The 23,403-nt window shown below is 38.9% G+C and overlaps 2 protein-coding genes across 10 annotated transcripts in view; one reads left to right on the top strand and one right to left on the bottom strand.

The window, feature by feature from the left end:
• BCKDHB (branched chain keto acid dehydrogenase E1 subunit beta) overlaps nucleotides 1-23,403 on the top strand; it is a 235,231-nt gene that overhangs the window by 134,210 nt on the left and 77,618 nt on the right. The gene's annotated exons all lie outside the window — the stretch shown is intronic.
• The window catches only part of LOC309634699 (uncharacterized protein), a 144,273-nt gene that overhangs the window by 43,405 nt on the left and 77,465 nt on the right, over nucleotides 1-23,403 (bottom strand). For 6 of the 8 annotated variants that reach the window (XR_014248305.1, XR_014248306.1, XR_014248307.1 and 3 more), the window contains exon 2: nucleotides 8,094-8,204. Coding sequence is in view for 2 of the 8 variants with exons in the window: in XM_082405110.1 (XP_082261236.1) it covers nucleotides 5,440-5,530; nucleotides 8,094-8,167 (165 nt within the window). In the remaining 6 variants the exon portion in view is untranslated. Of the gene's footprint in view, nucleotides 1-5,439; nucleotides 5,531-8,093; nucleotides 8,205-23,403 lie in introns of all 8 variants that reach the window. The other 2 variants (XM_082405110.1, XM_082405111.1) reach the window with 1 other exon arrangement.

Raw genomic sequence — 23,403 nt, forward strand, 5'->3', positions numbered from 1 at the left:
GGGAGTAGTTTTCTGGAGTAAAACTCGAGACAGATTTTCTGTGGGAAAGGGAAAAAAAATTCCTCCGAAAAGTCCCAGAAACAAAAAGTAGACGAAGCCGTAGGCTGGGAATCATTCATTTGCAGCTTTTTGAACTTCCTTCCTTGCTGGGCCCATCGCTGCCTCTGGCCACTGTTTAGACACTTGGTAAAACCATGACGGAGATGGTTTTAAGTTCTAAGTTCATTTGTGCTCTTAGAGTCTACTTGAGTCTAAAGGCATTGTGATAACTGGAATAACAAATGACCATCCTCAGCCTAGTTCTCTGGACTGTTGGGTAATTATTGACTTCTGGGTTGGGTTAGAATAACGCCGTGAAGAATGATCAGTATTTTTATGTCATAGATCTTCTCTTCTACTCTCTGTCAGCTCTAATGAATGAAGAAGAAGGGAGGTGAGTATTGTTAAAAAGAAAAGAGAGAGAGGAAGACGTTTTTAAGACCAATGTGTGGGAGTGATGCTTTAGGATAATCTGGATGTTGTAATAATTTGTGATTCTCTAACCTGTGAAAACTGTAAACCGTTAGGCAATGTAAAGTTTTTATCCATTTGTGGATGTGCAGAAATGTGACTTTATTTCTCTGTAACTGAACCCAATTTAGTTCTGGAAACTTTTTTTCTGCCATTAGTGGGGAAACATGTAATATTGCTGCTTCAAGTTAGTATCTCTTTATAATGCACTTGGGGGTAACTCTTCAGTCAAATTTAAGATGTGATGCAGTCTGCAAAATTCTCAGTCATTCTTAGGGCTGCTGCTCCCATTCTGTAGTTCTTCTCCCACCCCCGCCTTCACCCCAACTGCAGCAAACTCCAGATGGAGTCTCAGTGGCAGGGAAGCACGGGGGGCAAGAAGGTGTCCATCCAATCCATGGTCCCCTGGCCTTTGTTGTGTGTCTTCTCCTGCTTGGACTTCGGCCTTTGTCTTCATGTTATTCCCTGTTGCTATGTCAGAAGCTGGGGCATCTTCCGGTTGGTTTTTAGGTTAAGATAAAACCATGATGACTGCTTGCTGATTCATTGGCTGGCCGCATGGTTGTCCATGCTCAGAATCCTCACTCCCTACGCCGAGTGCTGCAGCAAAAGCTCTGCCAGGCCTCCCTTGAAGGGGCCTTGGGAATGATTCTGGATCTCTGACAGTCCGCTGGAGCCAGGAAGACAAGGAAACTCAGAGCTCTCAATCCCATTCTGCCCTGCCGTACTTCGCCACCATTGCTGCTGTGAGGTTATCTACCAAACTGACTGGGAGGGCGCCTCAAAATTGTTCCCCCAAAGGGATTCAGATAGGAAGCTGGGCAAAGCCTCTGATGTTTGTGGATACCCTCAGTCAATCTGAATTTTTTTTACCATCTTACCACCCCATGTCCTCTTCATCCCCCTGCAAGACACACACTTGCATACACACACCTTTGAGGACCTTGATGGTGTTTACACTTTAGTTAGAGACTTTGGTCCTTACCCCTTTCTGCCAACCCATCAAACTTTTGTCTCTTCTCCTAGAGCCAGGAAAACTGCTCTAATTGCTATTGCCATGCTCTTTCGGTATCTTTCATATAAACTCTCAATTCTACATGTTCCAAGCCAAATGCTTTTGGAACATCAAACGTACCACTTTTCTTTCAAGCTCTCACAGTAGAAAGTGTGGGTTCAAGACAGTTGCTTTTGCTGATCTCACTTAAATAATTCTATCTTGAAAGTTAGAATTGAACAACTCTGTCTTTGTTCTTGGCTGTGTGCGTCTGTCCCTCTAAGCTGAAGCTGTCTCAGCTTTACTGGGTAGAACAACAAAATCAGTGAGAATGAAAAACAAATCAGATGATATTAAAAAAAAAACCCAAAAAACCAAACCCACCCCACCTGTTAAATCTTCTTGCCTCCGTCTGAAATGTTATACCACACGAGGGGAATACTCAATCATTTATAGCCCTAACTTTGTGATGATGAGTCAGGCTGAAATCCATGCATATTTATAAACCCAAGTGTTAGTTTGTCATGATGTGTTACAGATGAGCTAATGTTAGATACAGAGGGGAAACTGTTGGTCAAAGTTTAAATTCTCCTCTCTGATTCACTTGGATGTCTTTACAATTTATTGAAACCTTCTGGAATCTTATCTCTAAAAGAGACGTAATGACTCACTTACGATGATAAAGCATACTGTTGGTAATTCTGGAGATGATGGAAGGATGTCACCAGCCAACCAAATTCTATTATCAGAGACGTAAAATGAATAGAAATGGTTCTTGAAATGACCCCTGTGTAGTTCCTGAAATAGCAGCTCCTTGGACAATCACCATTGTGAATTGCTGCTGATGGCTTTTACCAGAAGTCTCTGCGGTGATGAGGACCACTTGAACACTGGCTGCGTCAGGGTGGTTTGATGCTTTCTGCTACTTAATATTCAGAATGATCCATGGTTCTTTCTAAATTGCTATTCAAAACCTCAGGGTCTTATCAGTGGGAGTTTAAGTATCATTGCCCAGTAATTACAAGACCTGCTTGCCTCAGAGTTTTTCAAAGAATAACATAATATATGTGAACATTGCAAACTTCAACTTTGTGCAAGTGTTAGGTGATTGTCATTATTTTTACTAACTCTACTACTGTACTCTTCTTTTCCCTTCATCTATTTCTCTTTCTTTTCAGTGCTTTGGGATAGTCATGCCTATTAAGCTTGAATTGTAAAGAAAGTGGCCTTTTTTCAGAGTCAGCACCCTAGCTGGTCAGTGTCATCTGTATCTTTTCCACCTTTTGGGCCATGCCCTGGGACTTCTTTGGTTCTTTTCGGGTCTGTGATGCTGTTTATTTTGAGCATGGAATACACTTCCAAATGTGCTGCTTTTTTATGCTGACCTCCATTCTCTGCTGCCTGGTTTTGTTTTATTTATTTTTTCTCCAGTCTTCTTTGGGCTTATCACTTACCAACTGGTTTGAAAGGTTAATTCGCATTCAACATGTGGGTCAAATGCCAATTATGTGCAGAGTGTTGTGATTGTTCTGGGGAGGGGGATGAGCCCGGGGGCCCAGGCTTTCCCCTTGGCCAGTGGCGGCGCTGCTCCCTAAGCCTGGGAACACGAGAGGTGAAGCGGAGAAGAGGGGGTGCTTGGGGCACAGTCGGGGGCGGGAGTAAAGAGCCAGTGCTGTTAGCTTTGGATATGGGGGAAGCTGGAGGTGTCCAGTGTGTGAAACGTGGGAAAGGCTTTGACGCCAAGTGGCAGAGCTGGGAGTTATTAGCATAAAGACTGTGATTGAAGCCAAGGGAATGAATGAAAGAAAATGAAGATGAATTCCCTGTTGAATAACTACCAGACTTGCCATGGTTATTCTTCCGTAAGCAGATATCCTGGTGGGGGAGAAGCCCTCAAAATAGCTAGAGCGATGTTGAGGTATTTATGTGCTGAGTGTCATTGATAGGCTTTGTGGAAACTACAGTTTTGCAAATCCATGACAACCTCAGGGCAGAGCTTCTCAGCCTTGGCACAGTCGGCGTGGCGTTCCAGATAATTCCTTGTTGTGCGGGGCTGTGGTGTAGACTCTAGGGTGCTTAGTAACATCCCTGGTCTCGACCCCCTGGGTGGTGGTGGCATTCCACTTCCTGCCCCTCCCACCCCCAGCTGTGACAACCAGAACTGTCTGCAGACATTGCTAACCGTCCCACGGGCTAGATGATGCCACCTAAGCAGGTTCTTCTCTGAGCTTACGTCAAGAATTTTGGGAGAAGCTCCATTAGCTCTTCTGTTCCAAAAAAAGCTGAAAAAATGCGTTCACTTCTGCAATGATTCTGACCCCATTAGTTAACGGCTTACTTACTCATCCTGGAGGATCAATTAAGTCATTTTATAGGGTTTTTTTTGTTTTTGTTTTTAAATCGTCTACTGCACAGAAAAGCACTGATAGTGTTCGTTTCAAATCAAATCCTGTTTTTCTGTATGTGTGTATCAATATATAAATGAAGGAGATGCTGTATTCCAAACGGTGAAACAGCTTGTGGTGATGACGCAACCATTTCACAGGACTTGCAGTCAGTTCCTTATTATCAAACATTTTAAGGCAGACCGTCTAAAAGGGTTACCTGAGAGTTCTCTTGGGGATGGAGGTAAGAGGGTTTGGGGTTCAAGTGTTCTCATAATTTGAATGTAAAAAAATTTAAACACAAGGACTAGAACTTAATATTTTTAAACTTACATTCTTTTGTAGTTCATCAAGAAAAAGAATATAAGAAAGTCACTTAATAAATTACCTGTCTTGGTAGCTGAATTAACTTATAGCTTGAAACCCTCCTCTTAAAGTTACTCAAGTTTACAGAAACATTGATAGGGTACGTTGATTGCAAGCACGTGCCTGTGTATGTGTTGCTCGGAAACGGTACCGCTTGGCAGCCTCTGAGAACGGTTAGCATGTTGTTTGGCTCTGTTTCTTCCCTGACCACTGACCCCTGCCTCACAGCCTGGTGTTCCTGACACTCCGTTTGGGGAAGGAGCTGAGGGAAGGGGTTTAGATCGTGGTACATCACCTCTTCTCACAGATCTTCCAGCATTTCTTCCTAAGCTCACATAAAATGGTAGCTGCTGAACATCTTATATGCCTCATAGGATTGTGGCTGTAGACTTCTAGCTCCCATCTTAATCTTCTACCAAATGGAGGAAGAAAGAATAAAATGGATTCTAGCCTTTGCAACATGTACTGAGCCCGCACTCAGAGACCCCATACCTACCCTCTCAACATTTGATCACATCCCTTGATTGGTAGAAATAGGAGGGAAGGGGGCAAAGGGAGGGAATACCAGAATTTGGAGGTCTTTCGACTGCTTTTCATCTTGAAGATGGGAAGAGTAGGATCTGGACAGCTGGGGAAGGTGAGGGCCTTTTCTCTGTGCTACTTCTGCTGTCATTGGATTGGAATGACTAAGCCCACTTTGGAACCAGCAACTATATTTTATCGTTTAAGGTGGAATTGGATTTGGGCTCATCTAGTCTTGTACAGTACAAGGAAGATGGAGTGAAGATAGTATGGTAACGAAGAGTCTTATCGCAGGAGAGGCTACGTGGTGCAGTGGAGAGAGCATACTTATCCTAACTCCCTGTGTGTACTTGGTCAAGTTACTTAATGTCTCTGGTCCTGACTCCTCATCTATAAAGCCCACTCAGGGTTGTGAGGATTTGATGTAGTCATTGTGTAAAGCACTTAGTAGTTGTAGCAGCAGGTTTTATAGTTTAAATGGTGAATATTTAGGTTGTTTGCTCAGGAATTATGTGATAACTGTTTAAGAATTGTTCTCTCATTGTTCAAGATTCAGATTCCTATTTTGGCTTCACCACTAACTCGGTAGTATCCTTGGCTAAATCATTTAATTTTGTGGGCCCTGCATTTCTTGTAGTATTCAAAACTGTTAAAATTGATGACCTTTCCAATCCAGTGGTTAGGCCTCGGCGCTCTCCCTGCGGGAGGGGACCTGGGACCCATCCATCTTCGGGGGGAACTAAGATCCCGCAAGCTGTGCGGCAAGGCCAAAAAAAATAAATAAAATAAATAAATTGATGACCTTTCATTTTCTAAGCTCTGAAATTTTATTTTGTTATGCTATTTAAAAACCTAGACCTCTTTTTGTTAAAAAATACATCTATTAACTAATTGGAGTTTGACTCATCTGCTAGGTTTAGTAGCCATGGCAATTGTTAAGCCTTTTACAAATAAACTTATCATTTTTCTAGATAAGTATGCACAAACAGAACAAATTGCTTAACTGGTATTTTACCACTTAATTATGTATTAAAGGATCCTTTTTAAAGTTAGAGGATGATATAAGCTTATTTAAAATGTCTCCAGAACACTCAGCCTATCACAGGAATATGTGACAAAGGCAAAATTCTATTAAGTGATATTTGTAACCAAATGCTTTTAATTTCCAGGCAATCTGTTGCTGCAGCGGGGGTGGGGTAGGGGGTTATGTGTCCTTTTTCTGCGTTTAGATTTTTTTTTCTCTCTGACATATGTTTATTGTATAAACCAAGGAGAGTACGTATCATTAGGAGACAACAACTCTCACTCCAGTCCTCAATTTTCAAGTATCTCTCATACTCTCTCTTCTCACGGAAAACTACTCTTAGGGTCTTAAAGACCAACTTTTTCTTTTATGTATTTCTGTTTGTTATAGTGTGTGCAGCAAGCAACATCAACAGATGGTGGATTCCCTCATATATAATATTTTTAAAGATAATGATAGGGAGTTAAGTTATTAAGCCTCAAATCTAACCCACAAAAATACTTTCAGCGTTAGCTGTATGCAGATTTTTGATTGAGGTATTAGCTTATTGGACTTTGCTGCTACTAAATAAAAGTGGGGACTTTATCATGTAAGTATTTAAAACCTAACATAGACAAAGAGAATATGAATTGACACAGAACAAAAACTCAATTTTACGCCCTCATAATAGCTCACATTATAGAATGATTACTGTGGTTGCAGGTATTGCGTTAAGAGCTTTAAACATCCCAACAATGCTTCTAGGTAGGTGTTAATATCCCATCCATTTTATAGACCAAGAAACTGAGGCTTGGGTTAAGAAACTTGCCCATGTTCACACAACTAGTGAGCAATAGGGCTGAGGGTTGACCCAAGCTGTCCAAGTCCAAAGCCCGTGATGAAGTTGTTTTTAAGATCCAATTTCCCAAATTTCCTTCATCCAACCCTGAGACTTATTTTTGTTTATATCAAATGAAGTGGCAAATTGAGTGATTTCTGGAGAAATTCAAGTCCAAACAATGTTATTGCTGAGGTCATTCAGATTATTTTTGTTGCTAGCATTTGATAAATAAGACTGTGTCATGAACTAGACATGGTTATAGACGAATTAGGAAAGTACCTTAGTCCTCCACTCACTGGCATCTCAGTTGTAAAACCACAATTTGACAAGATTATTGGTCACAAGTTATTTTAACAGACTTTCCAAACTTAGATTTTCTGAAGTTAATAGAAACTGAGAAACTTTTAAAATAGTTTTATTTTCTGGCCGCAATGCGCAGCTTGTGGGATCTTCATTCCCCCACCAGGGACTGAACTGGGCCCACGGTAGTGAAAGCGCCGAGTCTTAACCACTGGACCGCCAGGGAATTTCCTAAAATTGTTTTTCAAAAGCATCAGATGAACTGAAGCCAATAAAGTGATGTACTTTGTATAAAACTAGGGCGCTTTGTGGCCACCATCTTAGATGGTTACTTATCCATGAAAATATAATGTCTAATATTTAAAGCAATCTAAATCTAATTTCTTAACATTGAAATTTCTGCAAAGAATGATTATATATAAATCTAAGAGATACTAAAAGAATAACAGATACTAAAAGTAACAGATATATATTAGGCATTAAAAATGTAATTAGACAACTAAAGCCTATTGTCACACAATTTAAACCAAAGCCATTTAAATACACTTGTTTGTAAAGTCCCTTACGTTGTAAACTTTCTTCCTCTTCCTCTTCCTCCTCTTTCTCCACCCTTTCCTCTTATCAGTATCATGACCTTGATCATTGCCATCATCTCCATCACCATCCTCTCCATCAGTTGCCTCCTAATATCTATATCAGTACTTAAATTGCAAACAACAGAATCCCACTCAGGCTTAATTAATCAAAGGAGCAGTCTATTTGGAAGGATATCTTGTAATTTGTAGTTTGAGTACAATCTGAAGAATCAAGTCCCTTGGAGCTGTGCCAGGGTACACGGATGTGCTTGGAATGGGCTACAGGTGAGAGTAGATATTGATTCCTCAGTCTAAGGTCAGCTGGCTGGGTCCTGGGGCCGTTACTTCTAGCCTGTGAGCAGTCTAGCCCTCTCACCCCAGTGTGCCATGTAGATGTTAAATTTTTACGTATGCTAAGACTTAAAAATGGCTGGAAAGTATCTTAGAACAGAAGACAGAGCAGATCTAGAAATGAAGGAAGATTGCAGGAAGCAGTGGATGGTCTTTTCTGGTTTTGACCTTTGGGGTCAATGAGATTTTGATCCCTGTGCAAACATGCTGTTTACTCATACAATCGGCTTCCAGGAAAGAACCTTACTTTGGGGCCATGTGTCCATTCCTTGGTCCAGAGAATGTTGGGTGCTTTGGTTGATAGCCCTTCCCGTATGTCATCTTATGGAGGGGGATAAACTTCCAAAAGGAACATCACCTAAAGGAGAGAGGACATGAATGGTAGTCAGGGAAAATAGTAACATGTCATGTTGTGCCATATCACTTTATCGTGCGTAAAAATAATATTTCTCTTAATATGTTAATCACAGATGATATTTGGCCCAAAATTCATGGCGACCTATATAGTGTTTTCTGAACATTATATGTTTTTTACAGTAAATCTTGGAGAAAGAAGATTTTCAACCATAACTTGTTTTTAATTCTAAAAGAGAAGGTAGAGGTCATTTTAGCTTTTATAGATCACTAATTCCTGTCAAGGTTCTAAAATTTAATTATTATGAAAATGGAACTATGTTTTAAAAAAATCTTCAGAATTTGACTTAAATTGTCTTTAGGCAACATTTCATAAGTAATTATTTCTTTGCTGAAATAATCGTGGTCATTACTTTATTATTACAAAGTAACTGCCTAGGATGTTGTATCAATGATAGTATCTATGTTTGATTCAGGCTTATGCGCTGTGCATGTTAGGGTCAGCAGGATGGGCCATAGAACCACCTTTTCCCTTTTCATAATCAAATCTAAAAAGGCAATAATTTCTCCTCTGATTTCTTAGTATCCTAGTATCCTAATATAGTATTAGTACTTTATGTCTACTACTACTGTTTTATCATAACTCTGTCCCCATCTCTTTTAGTGTACCTGTTGTTTTTTCCTCACGTCATGTTTTTTTAATCGGATTCTTTTTGAGATGTGGTTTTCCTCTCCAACTTCTACATTATGAAGTATGATTGTAAAGTAATGTTAGTGATCTTTTCAATTGCTCATAAACAAATTTTAAAGATAATTCTGAAAGAAAAGTTCCAAAATATTCTGCAAAAGCTTTATGGTTAGAATAACAGTATCTTTGGGTAAGTATTTTGAAGAACAATATTCATTGTTTGTTTAAAAATGAGTCTGATTATATTATCATTACAGGTTATATTTGCTTTTTCTATATACTTTAAAAAATGTATTCAACAAACTTCTAGATTGTCAGCTCCTTGAAGGCCAAGCCCAAGGGTTATTTATTTTGATTTTGTACTTTATTGATTTTTGTTGATTGTACATTGCACTCTATAAACTGCAGTATGGAAAAGAGATAAGTGCCATATATAATCCTTTGTGAGAATTATAACACAGTAATCATTATAATGTTTTTCAAGTTCAATTAAAAATAGCCATCCTTCTACAGTTTTCCCAACGTGAATCTTCCACATGAGAGTTTTCATATACCGTTCCTTTCTCTCCACTAATAGTGGCCTCTGTTTTTCTGTATTTAAAAACTGCTATGGTATTCATTTCTCAAATACTTTGATTTATAAAAAATAGAAGGATAAAAATTCAGATCACCACAGACAGTTTATCACTAAGGTACCTGAAATTATTGTATAGCATGTAGCAGGGAGAAACTAAATATGGAGAAAACAGTTTTCCATGTTATAGGATCATAAAACTAGAAGGATTTTACCATCGTCTTTCAGTGTATAGTGATGCAAGGAATGAGTTTGGCTCCATGTGATTAGAGAACAAGGGAAATTTAGTTTTCCAAATCGAATTGTGTTGTGTAATTTTCCATGGAATGTGTCTTAGCCTCCAGAGCATAAAGGATATGCCTCATGTACTGTGTGTGACGTTTCTTATTCTTATTAGAGAAAATGTAAAGGATATAAAAATCTTAAAAATATTATCCTAGTCACTAAATTTATTTATGGACAACTAATAAGACAATAAGCCAGATGCAGAAATTTGACTTTGGGGTTTTGGTAGCATGACTCTGCCATCAGGAAAGTGTATCTGTGCCCTGATGCTATGTGCCTTTGTTCATTTCCCCCGTACTAGAAAAGCCTCAGTCTTTCCTTCCCCTGGGTGTCTCCTTTGCTTTCTCACTATTACCACATTCACAACACTTCTGACACTTCCGGTCACCGAATGTGTGGGGTTATTTCCTGACAACAGGCAATTCCTTGACACCAGATGGATGTCCTAAAATTTAACTCAGTTCTGATACTGTCTACCTGGAAATAGTGTAAGATCCCATAGATTCAGGGCCCAGTCCCACATGACTGCTTTCACCCCACTTCAGATGCCAACTGCAAGTAGCAGGTCTCCAGGTTACCTACAGCTTTTGTCTGACTTGGCTGTAAACAGGAGGTTCCCACAACCCCTTCCTTGGGTTTGATTAATTTGCTAGAGCAGCTCACAGAACTCAGAGAAACACTCACTTAGGTTTACCAGTTTATTAAAGGATGTGATGAAGGATACAGATGAACAAAGAGCCAGATGAAGACATACATAGGGAGAGGTCTGGGGGTGTCCTGAGCTCAGGAGCTTCTGTCTCTGTGGAGCTGGAGTGTCACCCTCCTGGCACACGGATGTGTTCTCCCACCTGGAAGCTCTCAGAACCCCGTACTCTTGGGATTCTTATGGAGGCTTCACCACATAGGCATGATCGATCATTAACTCCATTTTCAGCCCTTCTCCCTTCTCGAGAGAGTGGGCAGCCGGGGTTGAAAATTCCAAGCTTCTAATCATGTCCTGGTTTTTGAGGTGACCAGCCCCTATCCAGTAACCAAATAGAGGCCACCCAGAGTTGCCTCATTAGAAAAAAGGACACTCCTATTCCCCCAGAAAATTACAGGGTTTCAGGAGCTCTGTGCCAGGAACTGGGGGCAGAGACCAATATATATTTTCTGTTGTCTGTAGAAATGCTAAAAACTCACACCCCCAAAGGTTGGAAGTTCTATAATATGCTTGTCTTTGAATTGAGAAGCCATTCATTTCTCTTTGGGTCTCTAGGTTGGCAACGAATAATAAGTTTAAGTCAAGAAAACTCAAAGTTGGCAAAAATGGCCCATTATTTAACTTCCTCTTCCTTTAATGTCACATTTTTATGTTTTAATATAATCTATGTATATACATGTGTGTATGTATATATAAGTGTGTATATGTACTTATATGTATGCATGTGAGTTGTATATATGTAAAGTTGTTTGATTAAGGAAACTTTGATTTAAATTCACAAAGGCACCATTTTTTTTTAATTAACTTATTTTTTATACAGCAGGTTCTTATCAGTTATTTTATACAAATTAGTGTATACATGTCAGTCCCAATCTCCCAGCTCATCCCACCCCCCCCACCCCCCCACTTTCCCCCCGTGGTGTCCATACGTTTGTCCTCTACATCTGTGTCTCTATTTCTGCCTTGCAAACCGGTTCATCTGTACCATTTTTCTAGATTCCACACATATGCGTTAATATATGATATTTGTTTTTCTCTTTCTGACTTACTTCACTCTGTATGACAGTCTCTAGGTCCATCCACATCTCTACAACTGACCCAATTTCGTTCCTTTTTATGGCTGAGTAACATTCCATTGTATATATGTACCACGTCTTCTGTATCCATTCATCTGTCGATGGGCATTTAGGTTGCTTCCATGACTTGGCTATTGTAAATAGTGCTGCAAGGCACCAAATTTTATAAAGCTTTTTACAGTTTAGTTTTTATTTGGAAAGAAAACAGTTTCATGGTAGTTCTTCCTAGGTTCAGCTGAATAGCACTTTCCTCTGTGCTGGTGAAATCAGCTAGCCCCTTATTTTAGGCTTCAGCCATACTTTATAAATTAAATTCACTGTGGTTGACACCTTCTGATGGCTTAGCTTTTCAGACGAGATAAAATTGTTAATAATATTTAGTCATGATAAATGTAGTTTTCTCATAGTACATTTTTTTGGGGACAACAATATGATTCAAAACAGAGACTTGTAATTAGACAATTACTGGGTAACAGGAGAGGATGTTTTCAAATTTGTGTCCTGGTGGTGGATGGTTTTACTCTAAAATCTAGTAGTTTCCTGATGTAATTTTATAGTTTCTAAAGTTGCTTACAAATGTGAATACCTACATTATTAAGAATAAATTTCATACAGAGGAAGACAAATACCATATGATCTTACTTGTATGGGAATCTAAAAAAAAAAGCCCAGACTCATAGAAAGAGAACAGACTGATGGTTGCTGGGGTGGAAGGAAGTAGGGGTTTGGGGAAATAGGTGAAGGTGGTCAAAGGGTACAAACCTCCAGTTAAAAGATGAATAAATTCCGGGGATGTAATGTGCAGCATGGTGACTATAGTTAATAATACCGTATTGTATACTTGAAAGTTGCTAAAAGAGTAGATCTTCAAGGTTCTCACTACACACACACACACACACACACACACACACACACAATTGTAACTATGTGAGGTGATGGATGTGTTAACTAAAACTAATTGTGGTAATTGCTTTTCAACATTTTGAGATATATATCTCAAGTCATGATTTTGCACATCTTAAACAGTGTTATATATCAACTATATCTCAAGAAAGCTGGGGGAAAAATAATCTCTATGCATTAGCGTTATAGTTTCTTTTTTTTTTTTTTTCTTTTTTTTAAAATTGAAGAATAGTTGATTTACAATATTGTGTGAGTTTCTGGTGTACAGAATAGTGATTCAGTATTACATATATATATATATTTTTTTCAGATTATTTTCCACTATAGGTTATTACAAGGTACTGAATATAGTTTCCTGTGTATACATCCTTGTTGATTATCTATTTTATGTATAGTACTGTGTATCTGTTAATTCTAAGCTCCTAATTTATCCCTTCCTTCTCCCTTTCCACTTCGGTAACCATAAGTTTGTTTTCTATGTCTGTCAGTCTGTTCTGTTTTGCAGTAGATTCATTTGTATTTTTTAGATTCCACATATAAGTGACATCATATAATATTTGTCTTTGTCTGACTTGCTTCACTTAGTATGGTATTCTCTAGGTCCATCCATGTTGCTGCAAATGGCAATATTTATTTAATTAATTAATTATTTTATGGCTGAGTAATATTCCATTACACACACACACACACACAGACACACACACACACACACACACTCACATTTCTTAAACCAATCATCTGTTGATGGACACTTGGGTTGCTTCCATATCTTGGCTGTTGTACATAGTGCTGCTGTGAACATTGGGGTACATGTGTCTTTCTGAATTAGAGTTTTCATCTTTTTCGGATATATGCCCAGGAGTGGGATTGCTGGATCATACGGGAGCTCAAACTTTAGTTCTTTAAGGCACTTCCATACTGTTTTTCATAGTGGCTGCACCAATTTACACTCCCACCAACAGTGTAGGAGGGTTATAGTTATAATTTCTTTAATGTTATTTATGAGATACCTTTTAAAAAGGAAAAACATTATAATGTTTAGTCCTTTAACAAACGAGTTTATTGAGCAGCTACTGTGTACTGAGGCATCAAGGCCTGGCAGTAAAAAAACAAAGTCCCTTCTGTCATGGGGCTTATATGCTTACATTGGGCTGGTTGACTCCTTTTGATGTAAAATCCTAGTTTCTCTTGTCTTAATGTCGCTCTCTCTCTCTGTCCACCCACACCTGCATACCCATCCCCCCAATATATACATACGTGTGCATGCATTATATATATGATACTATCTATATACATATATATACTGCTACATTATATATGACAGTATATAATGTAACAGTATAAATATCCTGTGTGGGGCAACCCATACATATATTTTTCTGTTTTTGTGTTAAAACCTGTAAATCAGGTAATTAATTATGTACAACTATAATGCATACTTTAAGAATTTGAATTCTGCCTTTAAATATTCCCTTTTATGTATCCCAAATTTTCCACTTAATGTTCTGGCTCTGTAATATGTCTGTCTTCCACATGAATTTGTTTACAGACTTTGTCCTTTTCCTTATTTGACTGAAACAAAGCAAAATATAGTGACTGGTGAGGTTGTACTGTTTCTGCCTAAAAGTCCAGAATGTTCAAAGATCAGGGACAGGTTCTGTTTTCCCCAGCTTCTGGTCAGTTTTTCATAGTGTACATGCATAAGGAGAAAAAGTCACCAAACTGAGCTAAGGATTCATGTTTTCAGGGGCTTTTGGAGCTTGAAGGGACTTTGACACTTGTTTAATCTCACTCAGAAAAATCAGGTAGAACTCTGATTATAAATAGAGGACATGGCAGTGGGTTAAGATACCCCTTTCTTTGTTTAGAAGGATACCAGAGAAAATCTTCAACAAATTTTATCTTTACTTAAAAAATTCAACCTTGTAAACATCTTTTATCTTTTCATCACTAGCCTATAGTTCTATGGAATTCTGAAGCCACAAACAATGACTGCTGACCCTCCCTTTCCTGCCTTTTGTGCATGTTGTAACTTGTTCTACTTTGCTCTTGTGGTAGGATTGATGCATTGGGCTTAAAAAGAAGGGGCAGGCTAAGCACAGGCAGTAACCTCATTGACATCGGTCTTAGTGATGTTTTTGTGGATCTGACTCCAAAGGCAAGGGAAACAAAAGCAAAAATGAACAAATAGGACTACATCAAACTAAAAAGCTTCTGCACAATGAAGGAAGCCATCATAAAAATAAAAAGGCAACCTATTAAATGGGAGAAGTTATTTGCAAATGATATATCTGATAAGGGGTTAATATCCAAGATATAAAGAACTCCTACAACTCAACAACAAAAAACCAGACAACTGATTAAAAAATGGGCAGAGGATCTGAATAGACATTTTTCCAAAGAAGACACACACATAGCCAACAGGCACGTGAAAAGATGTTCAACATCACTAATTAATAGGGAAATGCAAAGCAAAACCACAATCAGATATCACTTCACACCTGTTAGAATGGCTATTACTGAAAAGCCAAGAAATAATAAGTTGTTGCTGAGGATGTGGAGAAAAGGAAACCCTCGTACACTGTTGGTGGGAATGTAAATTGGTGCAGCCACAATGGAGAACAGTATGGAGGTTCCTTGAAAAATTAAAAATAGAACTACCATATGATCCAGGTATTCCACTTCTGGGTATTTATCTGAGGAACATGGAAACACTAATTCAAAAAGATATGTGTCACAGGGAAATCCACTCAATACTCTGTGATAGCCTATATGGGAAAAAAAATCTAAAAAAGAGTGGATACATGTATATGTATAGCAGATTGCTTTGCTGTACACCTGAAACTAACACAATATTGTAAATCAACTATACTCTGATAAAGATTAAAAAAAAATATGCACCCCTATGTTCATTGCAGCTTTATCTACAATAGCCAAGATAGGAAAGCAACCTGTGTCCATTGATGGATGAATGGATAAACAAGACATGGTGTATACACACACACACACACACACACACACACACGCACGCACACAATGGATTATTACTCAACCTTAAAAAAGAATGAGGCTTGGTTCAAGATGGCAGAGTAGAAGGATGTGCTCTCACTCCCTCCTGCGAGAACACCAGAATCGCAACTAACTGCTGAACAATCATCGACAGGAAGACACTGGAACACACCAAAAAAGATACCCCACATCCAAAGACAAAGGAGAAGCCACAATGAGACGGTAGGAGGGACGCAATCACAATAAAATCAAATCCCATAACTGCTGGGTGGGTGACTTACAAACTGGAGAACACTTATACCACAGAAGTCCACCACTGGAGTGAAGGTTCTGAGCCCACGTCAGGCTTCCGAACCTGGGGGTCTGGCAACGGGAGGAGGGATTCCTAGAGAATCAGACTTTGAAGGCTAGCGGGATTTGATAGCAGGACTTCAACAGGACTGGGGAAAACAGAGACTCCACTCTTGGAGGGCACACACAAAGTAGTGTGCACATCGGGACCCAGGGGAAGGAGCAGTTACCCCATAGGAGACTGAACCAGACCTACCTACTAGTGTTGGAGGGTCTCCTGCAGAGGTGGGGGGTGGCTGTGTCTCACCATGAGGACAAGGACACTGGCAGAAGAAGTTCTGGGAAGTACTCCTTGGGGTGAGCCCTCCCAGACTCCACCATTAGCCCCACCAAAGAGCCCGGGTAGGCTCCAGTGTTGGGTCACAGTGTTGGCCAAACAACCAACAGGGAGGGAACCCAGCCCTACCCATCAGCAGACAAGCGGATTAAAGTTCTACTGAGCTTTGGCAACCAGCAACAGCCAGCTCTACCCACCACCAGTCCCTCCCATCAAGAAAGTTGCAGAAGCCTCTTAGATAGCCTCATCCACCAGAGGGCAGACAGCAGAAGCAAGAAGAACTACAATCCTGCAGCCTGTGGAACAAAAACCACATTCACAGAAAGATAGACAAGATGAAAAGGCAGAGGGCTATGTACCAGATGAAGGAACAAGATAAAACCCCAGAAAAACAACTAAATGAAGTGGAGATAGGCAACCTTCCAGAAAAAGAATTCAGAATAACGATAGTGAAGATGATCCAGGACGTCGGATAAAAAGAATGGAGGCAAAGATCGAGAAGATGCAAGAAATGTTTAACAAAGACCTAGAAGAATTCAAGAAGAAACAAACAGAGATGAACAATACAATAACTGAAATGAAAACTACACTACATAGAATCAATAGAATAACTGAGGCAGAAGAATGGATAAGTGACCTGGAAGACAGAATGGTGGAATTCACTGCTGTGGAACAGAATAAGGAAAAAAGAATGAAAAGAAATGAAGACAGCCTAAGAGACCTCTGGGACAACATTAAACACAACAACATTCGCATTTCAGGGGTCCCAGAAAGAGAAGAGAAAGAGAAAGGACCCGAGAAAATATTTGAAGAGATTATAGTCAAAAACTTCCCTAACATGGGAAAGGAAATAGCCACCCAGGTCCAGGAAGCGCAGAGAGTCCCATACAGGGTAAACCCAAGGAGAAACACGCCGAGACACATCGTAATCAAACTGGCAAAAATTAAAGACAAACAAAACTTATTGAAAGCAGCAAGGGAAAAACGACAAATAACATACAAGGGAACTCCCATAAGGTTAACAGCTGATTTCTCAGCAGAAACTCTACAAGCCATAAGGGAGTGGCATGATATACTTAAAGTGATGAAAGGGAAGAACTTACAACCAAGATTACTCTACCCGGCGAGGATCTCGTTCAGATTCGATGGAGAAATCAAAAGCTTTACAGACAAGCAAAAGCTAAGAGAGTTCAGCACCACCAAACCAGCTCTACAACAGATGCTAAAGGAACTTCTCTAAGGGGGAAACACAAGAGAAGAAAAGGACCTGCAAAAACAAACCCAAAACAATTAAGAAAATGGTCATAGGAACATACATACCGATAATTACCTTAAACGTGAATGGATTAAATGCTCCAACCAAAAGACATAGGCTTGCTGAATGAATACAAAAACAAGACCCATATACATACTGTCTACAAGAGACCCACTTCAGACCTAGGGACACGTACAGACCGAAAGTGAGGGGATGGAATAAGATACTCCATGCAAATGGAAATCAAAAGAAAGCTGGAGTAGCTATACTCATATCAGATAAAATAGACTTTAAAATAAAGAATGTTACAAGAGACAAGGAAGGACACTACATAATGATCAAGGAATCAATCCAAGAAGAAGATATAACAATTATAAATATATATGCACCCAACATAGGAGCACCTCACTACATAAGGCAACTGCTAACAGCTCTAAAAGAGGAAATCGACAGTAACACAATAATAGTGGGGGACTTTAACACCTCACTTACACCAATGGACAGATCATCCAAACAGAAAATTAATAAGGAAAAACAAGCTTTAAATGACACAATAGACCAGATAGATTTAATTGATATTTATAGGACATTGCATCCAAAAACAGCAGATTACACTTTCTTCTCAAGTGCTCATGGAACATTCTCCAGGATAGATCACATCTTGGGTCACAAATCAAGCCTCAGTAAATTTAAGAAAATTGAAATCATATCAAGCATCTTTTCTGACCACAATGCTATGAGATTAGAAATCAATTACAGGGAAAAAACCACAAACACATGGAGACTAAACAATATGTTACTAAATAACCAAGAGATCACTGAAGAAATCAAAGAGGAAATCAGAAAATACCTGGAGTCAAATGACAATGAAAACACGACGATCCAAAACCTATGGGATGCAGCAAAAGCAGTTCTAAGAGGGAAGTTTATAGGTATACAAGCCTACCTCAAGAAACAAGAAAAATCTCAAATAAACAATCTAACCTTACACCTAAAGGAACTAGAGAAAGAAGAACAAACAAAACCCAAAGTTAGAAGAAGGAAAGAAATCATAAAGATCACAGCAGAAATAAATGAAATAGAAACAAAGAAGACAATAGCAAAGCTCAATAAAACTAAAAGCTGGCTCTTTGAGAAATAAACAAAATTGATAAACCATTAGCCAGGCTCATCAAGAAAAAGAGGGAGAGGACTCAAATGAATAAAATTAGAAACGAAAAAGGAGAAGTTACAACAGACACCGTAGAAATACAAAGCATCATAAGAGCCTACTATAAGCAACTCTATGCCAATAAAATGGACAACCTGGAAGAAACGGACAAATTCTTAGAAAGGTATAACCTTCCAAGACTGAACCAGGAAGAAATAGAAAATATGAACAGACCAATCACAAGTAATGAAATTGAAACTGTGATTAAAAATCTTCCAACAAACAAAGGTCCAGGACCAGATGGCTTCACAGATGAATTCTATCAAACATTTAGCAAAGAGCTAACACCCATCCTTCTGAAACTCTTCCAAAAAATTGCAGAGGAAGGAACACTCAAAAACTCATTCTATGAGGCCACCATCACCCTGATACCAAAACCAGACAAAGATACTACAAAAAAAGAAAATTACAGACCAATATTACTGATGAATATAGATGCAAAAATCCTCAACAAAATACTAGCAAACAGAATCCAACAACACATTAAAAGGATCATACACCATGATCAAGTGGGATTTATCCCAGGGATGCAAGGATTCTTCAATATACATAAATCAATCAATGTGATACACCATATTAACAAACTGAAGAAGAAAAACCATATGATCATCTCAATAGATGCAGAAAAAGCTTTTGACAAAATTCAACACCAATTTATGATAAAAACTCTCCCGAAAGCGGGCATAGAGGGAACCTACCTAACATAATAAAGGCCATATACGACAAACCCACAGCAAACATCATTCTCAATGGTGAAAAACTGAAAGAATTTCCTCTAAGATCAGGAACAAGACAAGGATGTCCACTCTCACCACTATTATTCAACATAGTATTCGAAGTCCTAGCCACGGCAATCAGAGAAGAAAAAGAAATAAAAGGAGCACAAATTGGAAAAGAAGTAAAACTGTCACTGTTTGCAGATGACATGATGCTAAACATAGAGAATCCTAAAGATGCCACCAGAAAACTACTAGAGCTAATCAATGATTTTGGTAAAGTTGGAGGATACAAAATTAATGCACAGAAATCTCTTGCATTCCTATACACTAATGATGAAAAATCTGAAAGAGAAATCAAGGAAACACTCCCACTTACCATTGCAACAGAAAGAATAAAATACCTAGGAATAAACCTACCTAGGTAGACAAAAGACCTGTATGCAGAAAACTGTAAGACACTGATGAAAGAAATTAAAGATGATACCAACAGATGGAGAGATACACCATGTTCTTGGATAGGAAGAATCAATATTGGGAAAATGACTATACTACCCAAAGCAATCTACAGATTCAATGCAATCCCTATCAATTTACCAATGGCATCTTTTACGGAACTAGAACAAAAAAATCTTACAATTTGTATGGAGACACAAATAGCCACACAGAAGACCACACAAAAAGACACCGAATAGCCAAAGCAGTCTTGAGGGAATAAAACAGAGCTGGAGGAATCAGACTCCCTGACTTCAGACTATACTACAAAGCTACAGTAATCAAGACAATATGGTACTGGCACAAAAACAGAAATATATTTCAATGGAACAAGATAGAGAGCCCAGAGATAAACCCACGGACCTATGGTCAACTAATCTGTGACAAAGGAGGCAAGGATATACAATGGAGAAAAGACATTCAATAAGTGGTGCTGGGAAAACTGGACAGCTACATGTAAAAGAATGAAATTAGAACACTTCCTAACACCATACACAAAAATAAAGTCAAAATGGATTAGAGACCTAAACGTAAGACCGGACACTATAAAACTCTTAGAGGAAAACATAGGAAGAACACTCTTTGACATAAATCACAGCAAGATCTTTTTTGATCCACCTCCTAGAGTAATGGAAATAAAAACAAAAATAAATGAGACCTAATGAAACTTCAAAGCTTTTGCAGAGCAAAGGAAACCATAAACAAGATTAAAAGACAACCCTTAGAATGGGAGAAAATATTTGCAAATGCATCAGTGGACAAAGGATTAATCTCCAAAGTACATAAACAGCTGATGCAGCTCAATATTAAAAAAACAACCTAATCCAAAAATGGGCAGAAGACCTAAATAGACATTTCTCCAAAGAAGACATACAGATGGCCAAGAAGCACATGAAAAGCTGCTCAACATCACTAATTATTAGAGAAATGCAAATCAAAACTATAATGAGGTATCACTTCACACCAGTTAGAATGGGCATCATCAGAGAATCTACAAACAACCAATGCTGGAGAGGGTGTGGAGAAAAGAGAACCCTCATGCACTATTGGTGGGAATGTACATTGATACAGCCACTATGGAGAACAGTGTGGAGGTTCCTTAAAAAACTAGAAATAGAATTACCATATGATCCAGCAATCCCACTACTGGGCATATACCCAGAGAAAACTATAATTCAAAAAGACAAATGCACCCCAGTGTTCACTGCAGCACTATTGACAATAGTCAGGCCATGGAAGCAACCAAAATGCCCATTGGCAGACAAATGGATAAAGAAGATGTGGTACATATATACAATGGAATATTACTCAGCCATAAAATGGAATGAAATTGGGTCATTTGTAGAGGTGTGGATGGATCTAGAGACTGTCACACAGAGTGAAGTTAAGTCAGAAAGAGAAAAACAAATATCGTATATTAACGCATATATGTGGAACCTAGAAAAATGGTACAGATGAACTGGTTTGCAGCGCAGAAATTGAGACACAGACGTAGAGAACAAACATATGGACACCAAGGGGGGAAGCGGTGGAGGGTGGGGGTGGTGGTGTGATGAATTGGGAGATTGGGATTGACATGTATACACTGATGTGTATAAAATTGATGACTAATAAGAACCTGCTGTATAGAAAAATAAATAAAATAAAATTCAAAATTTCAACAAAAAAAAAAAGTAAAAATAAATAAATAAAAATAATTAAAAAAAAGAATGAAATCCTGCCATTTGGAACAACATGGATGGACCTTGAATGTATTATGCTAAGTGAAATAAATCAGATGGAGAAAGACAAATACCTTATGATTTCACTCATGTGTGGAATCTAAAACAAAAAAAAAACTCAGAAATGTAGACAACAGTTTAGTAGTTACTAGAGGGGAAGGGATGGAGGGTGGTGGGTGAAGGGGGTCAACTGTTGGTCATGATCACTCTGTAGTGTGTACAGATGTTGAATGATAATGCTGCACACCTGAGACTTTTATAATAATAATAAAAAGTTAAAAAAAAAAAAAAGAGGACAGCTGCCTGTATGGCTCTGAGTCTCACGCAAGCACCTGGAGAGTAAGGATCTGCCTTTTCCCAGCCCAAGGTCTGGAGGCTATCTCCTCCACAGTGATCCTGACGAGAATAGACTAGGCAGGGTAGTGTGAGCATGTATTCCATGAAGACAAAAGTTAGCAGAAAAAGCAACAGTTTAGCAACCACAGTACATTTCTATGACTGTAGCTCAAGTTAACACACGAAAGCATAAGCCACATTCTTCACATTCATGCTGTAAGTCTTTGGGTTGTAATTTTCTCCCAAACTCCTCCCTAGAACTTTCTCCCAAGCTGGAGCTAATTAGAGTGGATGTCTTTATGCCTCTAATTATGGTTTACGTTATTTGCATGTGTATTTTTCTCAATAGAGGGCCATTACTATAAGAAGCCCTAGGGGGTGGTATCCTATGACTGGGGCTCTAGGAATGGAGAATGCCTTGTGTTATTACGTGGACCAAGATCTTTAACTTCTTTTAGGTCAGATCCTGTCCATGTTCTTGGCAACCTTTCTCTCGTGGCCTCTTGAGCATAAAGAATATGATTAATATACTGTGTATATGAAAACACAGTAGTTAAAGCAATGTAGTTCTTTTTTTAAAAAATAAATTAATTTATGTATGTATGTATTTTTCGCTGCATTGGGTCTTCGTTGCTGCGTGCGGGCTTTCTCTAGTTGCGCCGAGTGGGGGCTACTCTTCATTGCGGGGCGTGGGCTTCTCATTGCAGTGTCTTCTCTTGTTGCAGAGCACGGGCTCTTGGCACGCGGGCTTCAGTCGTTGTGGCACTCGGGCTCAGTAGTTGTGGCTCGCGGGCTCTAGAGTGCAGCCTCAGTGTTGTGGCACATGGGCTTAGTTGTTCCGCGGCATGTGGGATCTTCCTGGACCAGGGCTTGAACCCATGTACCCTGCATTGGCAGGCAGATTCTTAACCACTGTACCACCAGGGAGGTCCCAAAGCAATGTCGTTCTGCCATTATCTCCTTGTTTTGAGTGTACCTCAGGGACTAAGACTCAGGATGTGACATTAAGTTAATATTATTGTTATACATTTTATTGCTTTTTAAAATATGTTGTTTGAAATTTTCTTTAGGGTTTTATAAGAGCTATTGGCATAAGGAGTTCATATTTTTATTTTGTGCACATTTATGTTTTGTAAGAGTAATTGAAATTTATCAATTAGTTTTGAAAAGTTTTCTTCTAGAAGGGTGTTTTATCAGAACATTATTCAAGTTGAGAAATGTTGGACCAGAGCCTCTGTGAGTGCAGGTTGCACAGTATTGGCTTGGAGGATGGGCCCTGGGGAAGCAAACTCTCCTCTCTCTGGTAGACCGTTGCAGGCATTATGCTAAGTGAAATAAGCCAGTCACAAAAGGACACTATTGTGTGATTGCACTTAGATGAGGTTCCTAGGATAGAGACAATTGTGAATTGGGGTCTGCAGTTATACCCTCTGCATTCAGTGAGGGCTTGGAACCTACTAGAGCCCAAAGATCACCTTAGAAATCACTTAATTCAAATGAGGTTCAAATTTGATTTGGCATAATAATTTTTATTTGACTCTCAACATTTGTATTGCTAAGGCCATTCTTCCTTTTAAGACCAATTTCCCAATCTTTAAGTTTAT

The sequence above is a fragment of the Balaenoptera borealis genome (genome assembly GCF_965194805.1).
Source record: "Balaenoptera borealis genome assembly, chromosome: 9".
In the NCBI taxonomy this organism is placed as follows: Eukaryota; Metazoa; Chordata; class Mammalia; order Artiodactyla; family Balaenopteridae; genus Balaenoptera; species Balaenoptera borealis.